Source organism: Branchiostoma floridae, chromosome 9 (genome assembly GCF_000003815.2).
Source record: "Branchiostoma floridae strain S238N-H82 chromosome 9, Bfl_VNyyK, whole genome shotgun sequence".
NCBI classification, from domain to species: Eukaryota; Metazoa; Chordata; class Leptocardii; order Amphioxiformes; family Branchiostomatidae; genus Branchiostoma; species Branchiostoma floridae.
The window spans coordinates 13,986,043-14,003,979 of NC_049987.1; the positions used below are offsets into that span (position 1 = coordinate 13,986,043).

General features: G+C 40.8%; 1 protein-coding gene across 11 annotated transcripts in view; it reads right to left on the reverse strand.

Annotated features, from left to right (window-relative positions):
• The window catches only part of LOC118422398 (protein quaking-like), a 62,249-nt gene that overhangs the window by 39,343 nt on the left and 4,969 nt on the right, over nucleotides 1-17,937 (reverse strand). For all 11 annotated transcript variants that reach the window (XR_004831889.1, XM_035829924.1, XM_035829926.1 and 8 more), the window contains exons 2-3: nucleotides 16,334-16,553; nucleotides 3,274-3,401 (exon numbers count right to left, since the gene is read on the reverse strand). Coding sequence is in view for 10 of the 11 variants with exons in the window: in XM_035829924.1 (XP_035685817.1) it covers nucleotides 3,274-3,401; nucleotides 16,334-16,553 (348 nt within the window). In the remaining variant the exon portion in view is untranslated. The remainder of the gene's footprint in view (nucleotides 1-3,273; nucleotides 3,402-16,333; nucleotides 16,554-17,937) is intronic.

Here is a 17,937-nt window from a genome sequence, read left to right on the forward strand (position 1 = left end):
GTCTATACACTTATATTTTATATAAAGAAAGGAAACCATTGCGTAGTATCCCCCTTCTTTTGTCATCGTTAACTTAAAATTCAAGTATGATGCTTTTACAAGTAACTAACTGTTGACAACTTAAGATAACCAATTTTCTTTGCCAGCATTATAATCAGATCCTTTTAAAAACCAAGCTGTCTGAAATATGTCATCTGTAAATATATTTTGTTTAATTAATACGTGTTAAACGGGTGTCAGGTTTTCACTTATTAGTCAGACAACTGTGATGTGGCTTTTGATAATTGAGTGATTGGCCTTGGGATGAAAGTGATATGTGTCTTCCTAATCATCATCATCATCATCATCGTCGTCATCATCATCATCATCTTTGTTGCATATCAGCTGTCCCTAAGGTGGGTCCTCTCACAGTATATGCTCCAATATTCAGCTTCTCGCATTGTTTTCTACACAACTTCCTGAAGATGGCAAGATGCCACTGTCTCAGGAACAACAACAGCAGGCACCATCAAAGTGGTACAAATCACCACGTTGCAAACCACCCTCCTGTAGACCCGAACTAGCAGCTGCCAGGCCTGTCAAACACCGACTGCATATCGATAGGGAAGATTTGCCATGGGATCCTGCCCGTCAGACGACGTTGGGGAGACAATCATGGCGCGACAGCTCAGTGGAGCTTCACATTAAGATTTATAGATATATAATATCTCGTAATCTTCCACGATCTATCACCACTTGTTGGGTGGGTGTCTAACGGGTTGCCGAGTATATGCCCGATGCGGGCGGCTCAATCCCCAATCTCGGGCTGCTCGGCAACGCGCCACTTACGGGTCTATCATTGGACGGGGAACGCATTTGTTCAATCCAGCGCGCTGCCTTTCTATCGACTGAGCAGCGCTAAAAGCGGCATTACGTTCAGTCGGAAAACGGGCCTGCAACAGTGTATCCCCTCATCAAATGGAATCTGAAGAACACTATGATGAAATGGGTGCACTGTGTAAGGGAATTAGTGGCTCAGGCTCAATTTCACAGTAAAGCACTCCTGACACATGCACAGTCTGGTGATGTACACTTCATGGCTTTCTGGGGCATCTTCTAGCCTTCAATTCCATTTTCCTGGTTTTGCAGTGGCTGTGCAGTAATAGTTCTGATTCAAACCTTTCAATTGGGCACTCAATACAGACTACAACACCATCCAGGCTCCAATACTGGCTGACAATGCGTCGGGTTAACTGTCTCGGGAGGGGGATCACGATATCATAAGATATTTATAGAGCAATAGAGCGGGGACCACTGTCTTGTCAATCCAGCTGCTGCCATGGATTCCCCAAACTGGTATGTGGTAGGGGAAGGAAAGGTCAGCACCATAGTTAAACATATTTTCATATCATATCAATAACGCTCCCTGTCTGTCACAGGAAGACAGCTGAGGGAGAAATCTAACCCTCCAAATAATTCCATCACATGACAGACCATTGGATTGCAGGGGAGGGGTGGGGGTTACGATGATACCACGTTACCACACAACAAATATCACACACTTAGTAGTAAATGTTATAGCCTTGTCCCGAGGAATACAACTCATCGTCATGAACAGTTGCAATATAAAAATTCATTGATTTTTCATAACTTTGATCATATCATACCAAATTGGCGTGAGCAATGGGTGCACTTGGCCAAACTACTGGTGCCATTTCCAGTCACTGCTTGGTAAGCCCTTGATGGCTGAATATGCTGTTTCATACAATATTGATGCTGTACAAAACCTTGAAAGATGGAAAATGCTGGTGCAACAAGAACCTTATTACCAGCATGTCTTATTCAACGTTTCTCAAAGGTGAAATGCTTTATGATAAACTTTTATCACATAGCACATTGCAGTGCCCTAAATCAAAATTCAATGGGATTCACAGCTAAAATGCTACGTCACTGGTAATCTAACACTTGTGTTCCTAACATTTTGAGATGACAAACTCAATTCTACAACAACCTTAATCTTTCCAATAAAATACTATGTTATTTTTGCCTTTGTACTTCCCATTTGAATTCAATGTGCAATAGAAATGGAGACACAGTATCTAGATATAAGGTGGGAATGAGAGCATACATTGTATGTAGTTGATTTCATATACATTGTCAATCTCCATATCTAGCTTTTGATGGAGCAAGTCCTATTGGTTTGTGGATGCCATCAACATGTTTATCCCAAACTTGTCAATTTGTAAACCATGGCCAACGTTGATTTGATTCACCCTGACTCATCATGATTGTTGGCACAGATACATGTTGATGTTTAGCTGACAAAAGGAGCAACTTGTGCGAAATCAGCTGTCATTTCCTGTGCTATACTGATTGTCGTGGCTTTCTGCCAAGTTTCAACATATAACAATCACCTTTAAGTTCAGTCTTTTGGCTTGGAGATGGTTTTTAGAGGTCCTTATAATAATCACAAAAATGTTAGAGGTCCAATCAAACATAATAGCACATTCTGAACTCCAAACTATTCAATTAGTTATAAATGTAGCTGGAGAATAAACCAATGATTTTGTGTTATTCTGGCAACTTGAAAATGAAAATTCACAGGTGTTTCATTTTCACGACATTTTCCCCAAGTTCATTTTCACTGCAGCTGACAACACCATCTGTAGGGGTATTTTTGACTCCGAGACAACCTACACATCTGTTGGAAGAACCAAGCCTATTTGAACATGGAGTGTGAAATTCCCCAGCATTGGAGTGGATGTTGGGTTGAGAGGTTAGACACAACTGATTTAGCGCTGGCCAAACATTTTTGCACGACCCTTGGTACTCGGGAATCATGGCACTGATATTTCACACGAGTACGCCCTCTCCTCGGATATCCAAATATGTAGTGGTACTCGTTTCTGACTAGGACGGTCTACAAGACAAGAGGAAGATTTCTTGAGTGTGCTATCTTGGCCAAGTACTCCAGCCAAGTGGTATCCAAATATGGCAAACACTTCTAACCGAGTATTATTGGAGATGTTAAAAGAACAGGACACTTTGCAAGTCACTACCATCACGCCATGTATAGTAACTGAATCACAACTTACGAGGAAGAAACAAAATAGCTTTCACCATTCTAAGCCACAACTTTGACCTACATGGGGGATGAAAATGCTTCAGGGCACTACCAGTACCAGAGGACTGTCAGACAAAGACTACAGTGTACAATGTGATATGAGATCAATCTAGACTCTGGCAAGAACATATTTACAAGCAATGATAGTGGTTTTAAGTTGTAATACTCACGTCTGGGTGTTCTTTTACTGGCACATATAGTTTTTCCGATAACGTCATTGTGGGGCCGTCTGGCGCTGGAAGCTCTAGAGGCTTGGAGTTGTTCAACTTGAAGAGGTTTACCCGAACTTTGCTGATTTCTGCAAGAAAATATGAGGAAAAGGTTAACGTTGAACACTAACAGAGCAGCTTCATACAGCATTCTTCCTAAAAGAGAAACTATCATAATTCTAAACATCACAAATATACTAGAACACAAAGAATAAGACTTGACAATGAGCTTTAAAGTCATAAAATTAACATATTATATCAGGGCTCGAAATCCTTTCTTCTGCATACCTGCACTGGTACCTGCACATTGAAAATTACCTGCACCAGACAAATTTTAGTTTTACTGTATTGTACTAAAATATAAACTTTAGTGACAAATGATCAATACTACAACTGAAATGATGATTCGAGACACACAAAGATTAATATCTTTATTTCTTTTCATATTTACAACACTTGGAGTTAGAGAAGCAAATAGTCTAATCGTTATCTCAGTGTGTCCTTGTTCGACCTTCATCTTCAAAAACTGTTGATACGCGGCAATTCACAGAAAACAGCGATAAACAACAAAAATTATAGTTCACCACATCAATTCCACCTGCTGAAATAATACGTTCTACACTGATTAATATAATTAAGCCTGACATCGGCAATGTAACATTAACAGCCTTCCTACCTGGCTGTTCCAATGTAATATCATCAGACTGGTATCAAATTAACCTGAAGAGTCACCTTGAAATGAAGGAATCTGGCATCTACCACCAGACAAAATACAATGATAGACTACAAATAAAATTGATTTGCCGGAAAAGAGAAACAGTTTATGCAGCATCAAAAGCGTTGACAACCTTTTAATAATAGTTGTTATTCTGCATTTACTTTCTGATTACTCACTTTCTCAACGCTTTGATGACTTTGCTGAAAGATTGCCATTATCTTTCTAATTAGCATGCAGAAAGATACTTGTTTTTCATTTTTGAAGTGCCATGTATTCTATTGAACATGCTGTACTGCTGTGACTTGGCATTTATGTGTTCATAACAAAGTCTCACAATGTGCAGACCAGAGGACAACAACATACTTGGGGACAGGGAATAAAGAATGGAGGGGTGAAGCAGTAATTGACAATCTGTATGACAATTTGTTTGAACTTGACAAAATGAATGCAAAAACAAACTTCTTTTACCTTATCTCACAAATTGGGGTTTAGGAATTTTAAAATTACACATTGGTGAAAGCTTTTGTACCGCTTTTGAAACAAATCAAGATGACACAAACCAAGCGAACAACCCGTACACAACGTGGAGCACTATTTATCAATTCCCCTTCTGAAGTGAGCAGTCGTCTGATTTCAAGGTCAAACCAGGAATTGGTTTTGAGCAGGCGACCGAGAAGTCTAGAATTCCATTTGAGTTAGGCGAGCTAATGTGTCGTTGGGGTTCCCCGTCTCCATCAAAGGAAATGAAGACAAGCTACTTGGTGGACAGCGGGATGATCGGGCTAAATGGCCCAGGAAACTAGAGCGCCATCATCTACGCATCAGCAATTTTTTACTCTCTATGATAATGTCTGACTCTCTGCAGTGGATTTTGGGACATGGAAGCTTTATGAAACTTTGTCAAATATGAATTCTTTTTAATTGTGATACTATATTTTCAATTTCATCACAAGCAAAATTGGCTACAGCAAAGTTTCATCATCAAGGGTTATCAAGAAAAAGCTACTTTAATCTATTTCTGTTCAAGTTCAGTGCTTAACCTTTTCAATATAGTGTAGAGGACCACTTTTCTCTTTTCATAATTCAAACTTGCTTTGATTTTTTAGCAACCCTGTTAACAACTTGTAGCTTTTTCAATACTCAAACATTCATCTTTCATTTTACATATCGAGATATCTGTGAACATATGACATTAAGATTAAAGAGGCCAACTATACAGTCACTCTAACCCAGACGAAAATGGCGCTTTTGAAGAATTTTCTCTTTTGATGCACTCTTGTAGGGGAGCATGACGCTTGGAAAGTGGATTATGTCCATTAGGGGCCCAATGATTGTGCCATTATTGGACCACCAGGGAAATTCTCCAGTTCAGCGAACTCGTAGACTGCGGCAGATGGTGGGAAGTTGTCGCGGCGCCATTCGCGGAAGCATTATATAACAGAACGGCTTCAATTGGCGCCTGTGAATCGCAACAACAAATTGTTGACTGTCAAAAATTAGCTGACACGTACAAGGACATAACGATTTTGGTAACAGACTTTGGGGGAATTCTTTTAATTCTCGATGCACATTTTGAGATGGTTCAAAATGTTCATTTTAGAAATTTCTCTATCATATTCAATAGAATTTGCACCTTGAAGCTGAATGTCTGGAGTCATTGATTATGTTGACTAGATTGGCAATTAAAATTGTTTCGAGTCATATCTTATGGAGTATGCTGTATGTACGCAAGGGTTGAAATGTATCTATGGAAACTAAAGTTAATTCATTTCAATTTTGCATTTGGAGTGGAAAGGAGATTTTTGTGCGATATTCTAGTGGTAAACTCAAGTCCAGATCAACAGTACTGTGAACGTGATGCTTTCATTTCATGCCAGTCTTCCTTCAGTGCTGCTACAACCTCAACTATGAAAACAAGACCACCTGAAACTATCAACATAAGCATTATCAATCACCAAGTCTTCCTAACCAACTTTTCAATGCGTGGACCACATAGGAAGGAAGTGGGAAGAAATGAAAACTTCCTGTTTTGAAAATCGGCCTTGCCCTGATGGTCCCTGACTTCTCAACACTGTCCCATCTCCTGAGTGCCTTGTCAATTAGAGAGTTTGTAAATTCACTTTGCCAATCCTCTTTGTGGTCGAATAAAACTGTCTGTTGAGAGGTGCGATACAAATCATCCCAACTTTGAAGGTAGTAGAGTTTTCTTTCTTAGTAATGTTCCTGTAACATAGCAGCAAAATCCATTAGACATGAGTGACACTGCAAGCTCTGGGTGACATTTTCAGCAGTATTGCGCCTGCCTGGTGTTCTCTTAATCATTGTGCAGTTTATACAGATTGTCCAATGTTCGCAGATCTCCGCACCCCATCCAATGTGATGGAGTAGATTTTCAGCTAAAAAATCTACTCAAGCCTCTGGGCAGTCTGGCGATTTGAGGACTTTCTTGCTACAAATACAAACACCTTTTTAATAATTTTATTGCTTTTCAAAACTATCAACTGGCTCATTGCTGTCTTCTTTTGTATTAACATCTTCTACCTGTAATAAATATTTTTTATTAATTTCTTGAGATTGGTATTCAGAGAAAGAAACTGCCCCCAGTCAGCTATTCTACTATTCTGTTTGTTTATTTGTGTCCTAATGCTGTATTCAGTGGTGTGGCCTTCAGCCTGTATACTCCCCATATGGTTGTGCTGGGAAACTGAAGCAGTTATCCCTGGTTTCCAGTCCATGAAGGAGGTGATCCCCTGACAAATGTACTGGAATGGTCCACAGCTGGTGCTACAGGGCTGGACTATTTACTTTGATTTGCTGAAATTTTGTATCCTGGGGATGGAAACAGTGAGAGAAAATATTTCAAGGTTTTACGGAATTTTGTATCATATATAGAAAAGTGGCTCTCTGGTGATTAACTCTCTAAATTCTGTAAACAGACAAGGTCTTCCTCAGAGGGGCTAGGGCAAAATTTCAAGAGCAAGCCTGTTTAGGCCACTGGCTTTAGGACTACACACTACTCACAAGATATCTGTTGAGTCATCATTGGGTACTGTCATCACTAAATGCTTTTAATCAGTTCCATCCTGTGGACACCCCATGATTCATATCACAGATCCACCATCCACACTACAGGAAAGGAACCAGTCAATGTATATTTTAATGTAATCATCATGTAGGGGATGATTATATTGTATCCTCCTGATGCCATCCCTATTTTTTCAACCCACCAAAAAAGGGTCCATTCTTCTATTGACTCTAGTTCAAGAACAGATGATATTCATCCTGAAAACCAAAACTTGCCCAATTTAACTCCTATCTAAATTATTTTTACCCTTTGGCTTTTCAGTGATACATTTTTTGAATCTGTGAAACAGGACTGTGTGACACATGCAGTGGGTGTGTCCCCATTAAAACTAGAAACACACTGACCACTTCAAGCTTACCATTTGTTGTGAATTAAGTCCCAGTTAATCGTGTCAAAGTTTATCAACTCTGCCAGGTATTTTCCAGGAGTTCAATGACCTTCATGTTGTTATATACACCACCCCTATATTAAATTTCGTACACAGATAACAAACTTCTGGAATTCCATATCACCAAAAATTCTCTTACAATCTACAAAAAATTCCTATTGCACAATGATACACTACTAATATCAACAGGCAAGGGACAACACGTTGCTTGCAAATCTCTTCACCATAAGGTAGGGCAAGTGAATCTTCCCCTTATACAACACTGTAAACATAAGGAACCCATCACAGATCAGAGATCACTTATCTGCACAACTGTAAGTCATCCTTGTGATGCCTAATCCAACAATGTTCCCTCAGGACCACTGGACTAGCAACATGCTGGTTTCCCATCAGTGATTTCAGCCCTGAAACAGTTAACTTTGATGTCCAGCAGTTTCTCCCAATTAGAAGTCACCTGAACCCAGTTGTGGGAATTCCAGGTCATTCTTCTGACTTCAAAACCCTACAGGTTACAAAAGTGCACCATTGGGGTTTAATCAAATTTTCCCAAAGTTGGAGATGCAGTTCTAGTAAAGTTGTCTATTAGAATATGAAGATTGTTGGCTAAGATAACACGCCATCATTTATCTTTGCATGAAATAAACTATGTTTTTGTGTACTGAGACATCCAACAATAACCACCATTGATCGCAATTAACCACATTCATCTGATTGGTCCAGAAACTTTTTCATTAGAGTGGCATCATTATCTTGTGCAGCACACCTTTGAGGAATGGATCAGGTATATTAACTTTAGATAATGGCTCAATAAGTAGTCAAAGAGAGTAATACTATGAACATTTATATTTTGTGTATCCTAGAAGTACAAGTACTAAAATATGAAGACATAATCCAGACAAAATCCCAACTATTGCACCACAGTGGGACAGTTTACACAAGCCAAACAGATTACAGAAACTTGATCATCTACAGAAACTTGATCATCAGTTTACTTTCTTTGCGATTCCTTTCCCCTTCTTAAATGGGAAGCAAACATACTTTTTGCCAGTCACAAACAAAAAGATAAATCTTCACTATTGTGGGTTGCCGAACAATCTATTTCTCATGCTTTTTCGGTGCTGTTTATCTAAATCTTGGCAAACAAAGCCCCACCAAACACTCATGGTGACAATTTTGCTGTGAAGCAAGACTGAGCTGTTTGTTCAAGGGGAAACTTTCTTGAGGAGGGTGGAATCTGAGCCGTCCCCACCCAGAGTTCTCTTCCAGTTCCAACTGGCCTGCTAGGTGACCCTGGTGAGCTGGACAGTTACAACAACACCAGCTTATTTGTACTGACAGTCCCATGGCCAGGGTACACAGCATTTAATGAATGCTACCTATGTTTACATAGATTCCAATATCAGCTGGGTTTGTCCATGTTTCTGGTAAGAAACTGACATAGTAACAGAAGAGAAGACTGAAACATTCTAACTTGTTGTTGGCACAGAATTTATACTATTCTACTAGGATAAGGACAATTTCTCCCATTATAAAAATTACAAAACTAAGAACAAAGTATTGACTTTCTTTTGCCTAGGATTGCTTCAAGAAGTTGCCAAAACATTGACAGAAAGTTGCCATGTTATCAAATGACACATGAATGCCAACTTAATCACTTCCATATTATGAATATAAAAAAGTTATGATTGGGATTAGCTGCAAGAATGATGTGTGGATCCCTCCTGTCAGACACAAATGGGGCTAATCTCATGGATTTGGGGGATATGCTAACAGGATTGGCAATCCATTATACAATGGATAGTAAGCTTAATCATTTTATGCCCATGTTTAACACCTAACCCTTGTGGTCATGATATTGCTTAGCCATCAGTCTCAAATAAATTACTCTAAAACATTCTTATCAATTTGCCTATATTAATACCGTGAAAGGTTACGGCATATTTTCTAAGGGCTAAGAAGTGACCCAAGGGTGACCCATCCCTGTCAGAAACTCTCACAATCACTGTCGCCACATTGCAATAATCCGAACCCTTCAGGCTATTAACTACCGCTATTCATTGCCTTCCAGAAACACTTGGGCAGGTGTCCCTAGAGATGTAATGACTTCATTAACTCTGCCATCAGCCAAGGTTATCACATGGGAATGACCCAAAACCTCCACAGGGTTCACTTGAAAAGGCTGAGATATCCCAGTTGGCCCCCCTCTGATATGCTTACTGTCAATCTTGAAATAGTTGCAGTGGTTTCTATTTCTGAGGTACCTCTCTACTGTAAAATCAAAATGTGTTTGTGTGCTACAACACTAAACTACAACAAACAGCTCACAAACTGCCTTTTTCACTTCTATCGGGTAAATCCACACGAAAATGGGTGAATTTACAGTAAACATGTGGTGAAGCTAGGATGGGTACAACATGTGGGGACATGGCAGCAGAGATGTGGCTTTGCATGATTTCCCTTGGCAATTTACAACATTCTTTCACCTCAGGGCCATTCTAACAAATAAATAACTTCTGTCTATGAACATGAAAAAAGTTGTATGACAAGAAATTGATGCAGCTTTCCTTTCCTGCATTCAAAATATGCCTGATAAATCAAAACTTCAGTTGGTGTGGCCTTTCTTTAATCACACCATACCTTAACGTTGATGCCTTGCAATCATCACTGTAAAGCTTGACTTGTGTCTTAGCTCTAGGGAGAACCCAACAACTGGAAAAAGTGTACTATTTCTGTCAAGAGGTCACTGAACTCTCCAAATTTACTGGAAAACCTCTCAGTCTATTCACATTTCCAAGAATCCTTTTAAACAGCAGATTTTCTAGATTGCAACTGACATACACACATCTGGCCAAAATTATGTCGCTTCTGTGGAAGGTCTTTGAATTGACACTTGAGCAAGAGAATGTTTCGTCAGACTACATTTTGTATTCCAAGCATATTCAAAGATACATCATAAACTTCAGGATTATTTCACCAAGCTATCACACATTGCTAGACACTCCATAGATTTAGCAAAGTGCAACTGGGTCTGCTTGTGATTAGCGCAGTGTATCAAAACATCTTCAATTTTACCCACCTCTGATCTAATTGGGCATTTGGCACTTTGCCTAAATGTATACCCCCTTTCCATCAATGTCCAAATCATGGAAGTATATAATGGAGCCATTCTGCCTATAAACTGAGCTAATCAAACCAGCAGTGCCCCTCCTGCGCCATCCGCCAGTTAATGAATTTAATTTACTCCCATCTGCAAAGTGTTTTGACCATATTACTGCCTCCAGATTAAATCAATACTGTTGGAGTTCAATAAAGATGGGATACAGAACCTGCTGAATGAACAAATAGATGGAGATACGACCTGTGCTCTCCTGGGCCTTTCTCCAAAACAGAAGCTTAGCTACATTGCCTAACTTCAATGTCGAGGACTGAGGATTACCTAAATGATCCAAATAGAGATATTGTTTTAAAGTGTTGATTAGTGTTATTGTGAGTTTGAAGCTATTTCAATATTGCAGATTAACAGGATGTGAGGTGGAAGATGCTGTACTGGCAACTGAAAAGACAGGACGGTAAGCTTGGTCCAAGGTCCAAAGTTGGACCCACAGAGATAGAATTGGCAAGAAATTCACAATGACTAAAACAGTGATTTCTCGTTCTGATTGTGACTTTGCCACTATGATCTAGCACAGTCTGGTAGTAATAAACCTGTACAGTCTGGTTGTAATAAAATTCTCGGTCTCCCCTACCCCTCCACCCCCACTCATTTGGGAGTTCTAGTGGACCCTCTTCCTGACCCCTGGGATAGTCCAACTCCCTGGTGGCAGGAACAGGAGGGGTGGACATCAAAGTACATACCACAGTTGAAATGTTTTCCCTCCTGATTAATGATAGCCACTGTCCCTCACCTTGTTATTGTAATAGGACCCTTATCATCTTTATTTAGACCAGATATGTGTTAATAGTAGTGGGTCACTTTCATTTCAACATTTTTAATCTGTCATCTATACTTATGGAATCTCCCCCTGCCATGATCCCTGCCAGTCAGTTTCCAAGAATATTGTCTCCTTTAGTAGATTCTGTTCCTCCTTTTCAGGTCTAGGAAAGACATTCAAAACATAGCGGACACAAAAGTTTCAGTTGGTGATTTCGGCTGATATCTTTTATCCTTCATGCATCGGATAACTCAAAAAGGAAAGCACAGCAAGACCTGGTGCTAAAAAGGGGAAAAGGAGTCATTAATTTGTTCACTTGTGATTTATGGCGCAACACATGCAACCTCCTGAAAAAATGGAAGTACGCTAACCAACAGATATGGAATAGTAACCTTTTAGCTTGGGTTCAAACTGGTACCGCAGTCATACTAACTAGATTTTCAAATATTATGTGAGCTGGTTACAATGTGGCTTCTGCTTGTGTACTACAACTAGTTGTACATGCCAAATATGGAAAGGGTCTATTTTTACAGTACAGAGAATCAGGATCCACTGCCCCACTAAGACCAAGGGGTAAAAGGTTCACACATGCCAGCCAAAGTTCACAGGCTACAACAAACTGCGGATCAGTCAGGACTGTCTCCATTTTGATGCTACGCTAGGACAATGAAGGGGACCAATCAACAAAGACATACATACTATCGAGATGGCAAAAATGACCGGAGAGAAAGGCAGCTTTTTATACACAGGCTTGGAAATTTGCAATTCTTTTCTTTCCATTCTTGCACATTTCTCCTGCGTCTGCACTCCCTGCCAGGGCAGCCACACAAACGCTTCATTGAAGCCCATTGTGCCATGCTCCCATAGAATTCCCATTGTACCCACAACATCAAGCATTCATGGCAAAAATCCCATTTACCAGAACAATCGGACCTCCTGAACAGTAAACCACCACAAAACTAACTCCACTGCATATGCACAGCTCATTTAAAAACTGTAATCCCAAAGTCCTTTCCTACTGCAAAAACACTCCGTGGAGATAAGGAAATCTGCATGTATGGCTGTTTAGAGAGTTCCTAAGGACTGTACACAGGCATCTAGCGCTTAAGTTTACACTGCTATCAAACCTAATCTAAATTGCTGGACTCAGTGTTTGCACTTGGGGGCTAGAGTAAACCTATACTGGACAAGTTTCACAATTCTCCTAGGATCGTGCAAACAAGCTTGAGATTGTAATCATAATCATCACAGCCCCTGGCCTATACTTTACAAACTAGGTCGCAACATGTATCTCAGTTTTGGACTATCTCACAACCAACTTTGCACGGCTAATTGGGAAAATGCACACATGCACAGACATAATCAAATAAGGATTTTCTTCTGCACCAAAAGGTGCTGTTACTCATTAATAGTCTTCTCTCACAGACATAAGCTAATTACAGCACTTTAATGAATAATATTACAGCAATGTTAAATATTCATAACTAACAATACCATTCCAAAATAGAGGGGATGTGTTATTGTTTTTTTCTATGTAATACCTTCAGCACATGACCAGAAAAAGTCTGCATGAAGATGAAATAGGAATGTTTTTAATCTCTGAGGTTGATAATGGGTAAAGTCTGACCACATGTGAGCATACAGTACTATACAGTGATGGATGGTTCCCATGAGTGTCCTGGTCCCTACAATGATTTTTTCCATATGGATGAATGATCTCTACCTCCCCAGGTGGAAAACTGGAACTAAAACATTTTCCCTTGTGTTTAGATTTTAAAATCACCTGGAAGTGACTCTATGCTGTACTGTTACCATCAAGACCACATGTGACTAGGGGTGATATACATTGTGGTTGCATTTACTTCCTTCTCAACTTTTTTCCACACAGCTAACACAATTTCATAATACATATTGTCATGTCTCTCTCTCTATCCAATAAAACACTGGATTTTAATTGGTGCACTTGGGAAATTAGACACTATCTTCACACCACAAGTATGGCCAATAACAGTGGTTAACCCTGAGTACTACCATTACTGATGTTGAGGCATATCTTCTTCCTCTGGGCAGATAAATAAGGGGGCTAACTAGTTCTGTTGGTTCTAACTTCGTCAGTTACTAACAGACTACTACCTTTGTGAGGGAACTGATGCTTGAAACTCGTTACATCTGAGAGTAAGATAATTACATTCTTGTCAATCGAGAAAAGATTCAAGCAAAGGCAGCATCTTTCAGCATTTCATCTAGACCCCTGGGAAGAAAAACAAGAGTAAGAACACAGATGGGGCCACAGTTAACAGCTCCCAGATTCCACCATTTCTTGCTCCTTTGTGAGAAGAAATCACTCAGTACACCCCAAACCCTACACCATACCAAAGTTTGTTGACCCTGCGCCTATGCTTTGTTTATACTATGCTATAAGAACTTCTGTTTACATTAGGTGCATCCATGCTCCAATGACATCTGTTCATGTTTTCTAGTGTTAAAATATTTCAAAAGTTTACCAGGTGATTTTTCTTCCAAATTCAAAGAATAAAACGTTGCAAGATAGTAATAGTATGCCAGTGCTGAGATCTTATATATACAAAATACAGTGTACTCGCTACGCAAAGATAATCCTGTAGAATGATGGACTGTAGAAAAAGCACTAATGATTGTGATCGATTTTGTGGCTTTTATGACTAGACCATAGGGTGTGCAGGCATGTGGTGAGAGGATTTTGATGCTGTTCAGTTGGCCGTATCAAGGGCCACTCATGGCCTGGATATGTGCTACTCCTGGCAGCGTGCTGCTGAATTGATCATTTCATCATGCACGCAAGAGCAAACTGAAGAGCAATCCTACGTATTGTGGCCTTTGTGCCAAACACACAACTGGGACTGATTGGCAAAATTGCTCAATTTATTAAATCATGCGCAGAACACAGCAGCCAATACTTCCCGGGCCGGGGACGGTTAATTTGGATGGGTAACCTCCAGTTATCTGGGCAGCCCTTTATGATTTACTACACTTGTGTTGGGCACAATCGATAATAAGGTTTGATCACACTGGGGAACCCCACCTGGAAGGGCCAATCACACTCTCACATATTGATTCCCATGTGCTAGATAAATAGACATTATGTACCTGCGGTTGAGTTGTCAATGCAGGACACACCAAAACCATTGTAGGGCTAAAGCCATGGGGACAGATTGACAGCACTGTTAGTAGCAACACTGATGTAGTTACAGAAAGGGCTATTTGTATTCCAAAGCTGTTCCCAGTTTGGCATTCCCAAAGCGGTATTCCTTGTGGAGTCTGCCTTTGTTTGCTGGTAATTCAGTCTGATTCACATCTGCGAAATAGAACCGTGACTCCTTTGAATTTGCCAACTGTTTTCTTATCAACAACTTTTTTCAACTCATCAAGAAATCAAACTTGGTGGAAAAATGCCAGATATTCAATAAACAGTTTCAAACAGATTTAACCCAAAATTTACTCAACTGTCTGTGTAAAGCTTACAGGGAGGGGGAAAAACAAACATTTGCTGGGTTGGCATCAGTCCCTTTTCGTGGGTTGGTGTGATCCAGTGTAATTTTATCCCTTCCCAACGTCTAGTATAGGTGAGGGGCAACATCGGGAAACTGTTAGAACTTTTTTTGGTAGGTTCAAAACTTGCACTCTATCTGCGTAGTGCCAACATGTCTGGGCAAGAGGGCTTCCTAACATCTGATCTAATACAGCAATCAATTCATAACCTAACACAACATCTGGGGCGTTCTGGTTATAAACTGTGGATATAGGGAGCACTCGGGCTGAGAAAATAAACCTGACTTGCTATGAATGCGCGATGGCTTTTGTTGTGAGTATCATGGCTGGGGGATCTCGTTTCAACATGGCAGCAGTGGACCAGGCTCTGCGCAGGAATGCCGCCAATCTGTGTCGACAACTCGCTCTCTGGCTCCCCCCTCCCCCTCCTTGGACCCGTTTAAGACTTCTTGTGACTGGTTTGTGTTGGAATAAGTCGATAGTTTGGTGAAATGAGGCTGTTCGGGGCTGTTTTAGGGACAGGGTGGAAGGGTGGGCACAGATTGGGAACTCGCGACCCCGTCCTCCCCCCGCGGGCATGCAGCGCCGTGGACACAGCTCACCAAAACACAGACATTCTTCCTGCGTCCATTAGTCAAAATTGGTCTGTAAACCAGCAAATGGTGTGGAAACTGGGTGCCAGATTGAAAATAGAAGTCCAACACCAGCGATCGGTGCGACGAATAATAAATTAGAGGCTGTGTTTATGCCCAAACTGCGAAGTTTTTTGACAGTTCGTTTTGGAGTCCCTCGAGGCATGTGTCGGTATTCCATCTGCTAGATGAACTGATTTTATCAACCCTCGCATTCCTTGTAACTTCTGTCCTTACTTTAACACTTGGACTACAAAAGCTGCGTCTTGAAATAATTAGATCACTGCTAGAGTGTATGTTTGTGTAACAAAAGTGCCACACATCGTAACAGGAAGGCAGACAACTTGGGGAGGGGAGTTGTGGTATCTACCACGGAAGTTGTCAAAATTCTGGAGGCGCGACTCATTTTTTTTTCGGAGACGACCCCAACTTCCGAAAATGGCTACGCCCTGAAAACCTGCGAGAAACTCGAGAAGAACCAACCAGACGATCTTGCGTCTGTTGCTATTCTCAGAGCAGTTTTAAACGCCATACTCGACTGGCGAACTTGTCGGCAACAAATTCTTGATGCAGGCGCGTCGGAGCGCGACCAATTTCCAGCTGACCTGGGCCAACTTCCGACGCAACTCCTCCCCCGCTGTCCGCCTCTCACTTCCCGTTCCCAAACCGACAACCACCCGGGGCAACACTTTGTACACGTCATAACTAGCATATATTTCTTAAATTTCAACGGCATACCTTCATCCAAAAGTCGCTCCAAGTGCCGGAACATGTTGGGGACCATAGCGATGGCTTGCTTGTCCTTGATAAGCTGTGCCAAGTACTCCACCGAACTCGGGTCGGGCTCGGCTGGCTTGGTCATGTTGGAGCCGTGCATGTTCATGTTGTTCCCGATGTGGTGGTTCTGAACCAGCATCCCCGTACCCCCCGACACCACCGACATCTTCGACAAAAAGACCTGAGAGTTTGTAGGAAAAAGAAAATCCGTAATGTTTGGCCGACTCAGTCTCTTGTAGAAAGTTGAGTTGAGATGTGTGAAGTCTGTGGCTCCCTCTGCGCACTGTGACTTTGTTTATGAAATGAACATGTGCTGGCGGTGCGCAGGCGCACTAACGGACCCCTAGAGATTTCGGGCGGTACCAAGTCCCTCCAAGGGGGGAGCAGGATTGCCAACTGTCAAACTTTTTACCAAACTTTTTCCAGATGGGCAAGAAGAGGAGGATGGAGGTACTGGAAGACTTGGGTTAGAATTTGGTTAGATTTTGACAGTAGTGTTTATTTATGTGAGGAATGGTAGATGAAAACATGACTGTCTTACACTGTAAGTATCTTACCAGCTTCTTTGCGGGGATTGGAAAGCTAGGTCTTGTTTCTGGCCAACTGAAAGACCTTTATTGGTTGCATGTGTGCAGGGCTGGTGGTGTGAGCTGAAATGTCATATTTCCACCTCAAAGCAATTTCAGGTGGTGAAAGGCAAGCTGCGTTGATACATATAACGTCCTTGGTTGATGGTAACCAGCTCTATAGGAGTTTTGTTTTTATGCTTGTCAATAACGTTGGAGTTCAGATTTCCTGTAATTGACATATTTGAGACGTTTTGGTGGACAAATTGAATGTCTCCACTATTTTGAAAACATTTTTCAAGGGAAAATGTAGTTAAACCAGTTTTATGATTGATGAAACCAAACATTCTGGTAGATTGTTTATCCCTTGGCAGGGAAGCTGGGAGAGTGTTGAGTTTGATTATGAACAAATCTGCTTCACACAGACTTACAACTTTCAGAACCTGCATAGCTCAGCAGAATATTATTTTTCATCACAAAGTGCAGTTTTGGGTTCAAAGATTTTGAGCCAAAAACAGCTGTGTGGTGATGTCAATGTGATGGCAGAGATATGAAATGCACTGGGTCCTACAGTAACAAAAGTTTGCAAAGTTGATGTCAACTAAATATCAGCATCCAAATGATGGGGTTTTTCAGATGAAAAAGGGTTAATTCCCAAGAATTGCTCGACTTGTTGATTGCTGGGGTGGCTGGGTTCTATCATGGACAGGCAGCAAGTGTCACAAGTCTCCCATCTTGTTTTTCTTCTGATACCCTGTGCCCCTGTTTCTCAAATCCTACATTTGCCACTTGACCCCCCTCCCCTCATGTAAATCTACATTCTACTGGTATGAAGAACTAAGCTTTCTGATAACATTACAACAGATTAAGAAATTATTTTAACATGTTTAATATTATTCAATCTCAATAGACTTTATTTCAGCATATCTTGAAGATAAATATCTACAATGTCGTTCGCTTTACCCTAAAGTTGAATAGAATGTTCCTTGCCCCCCTTGG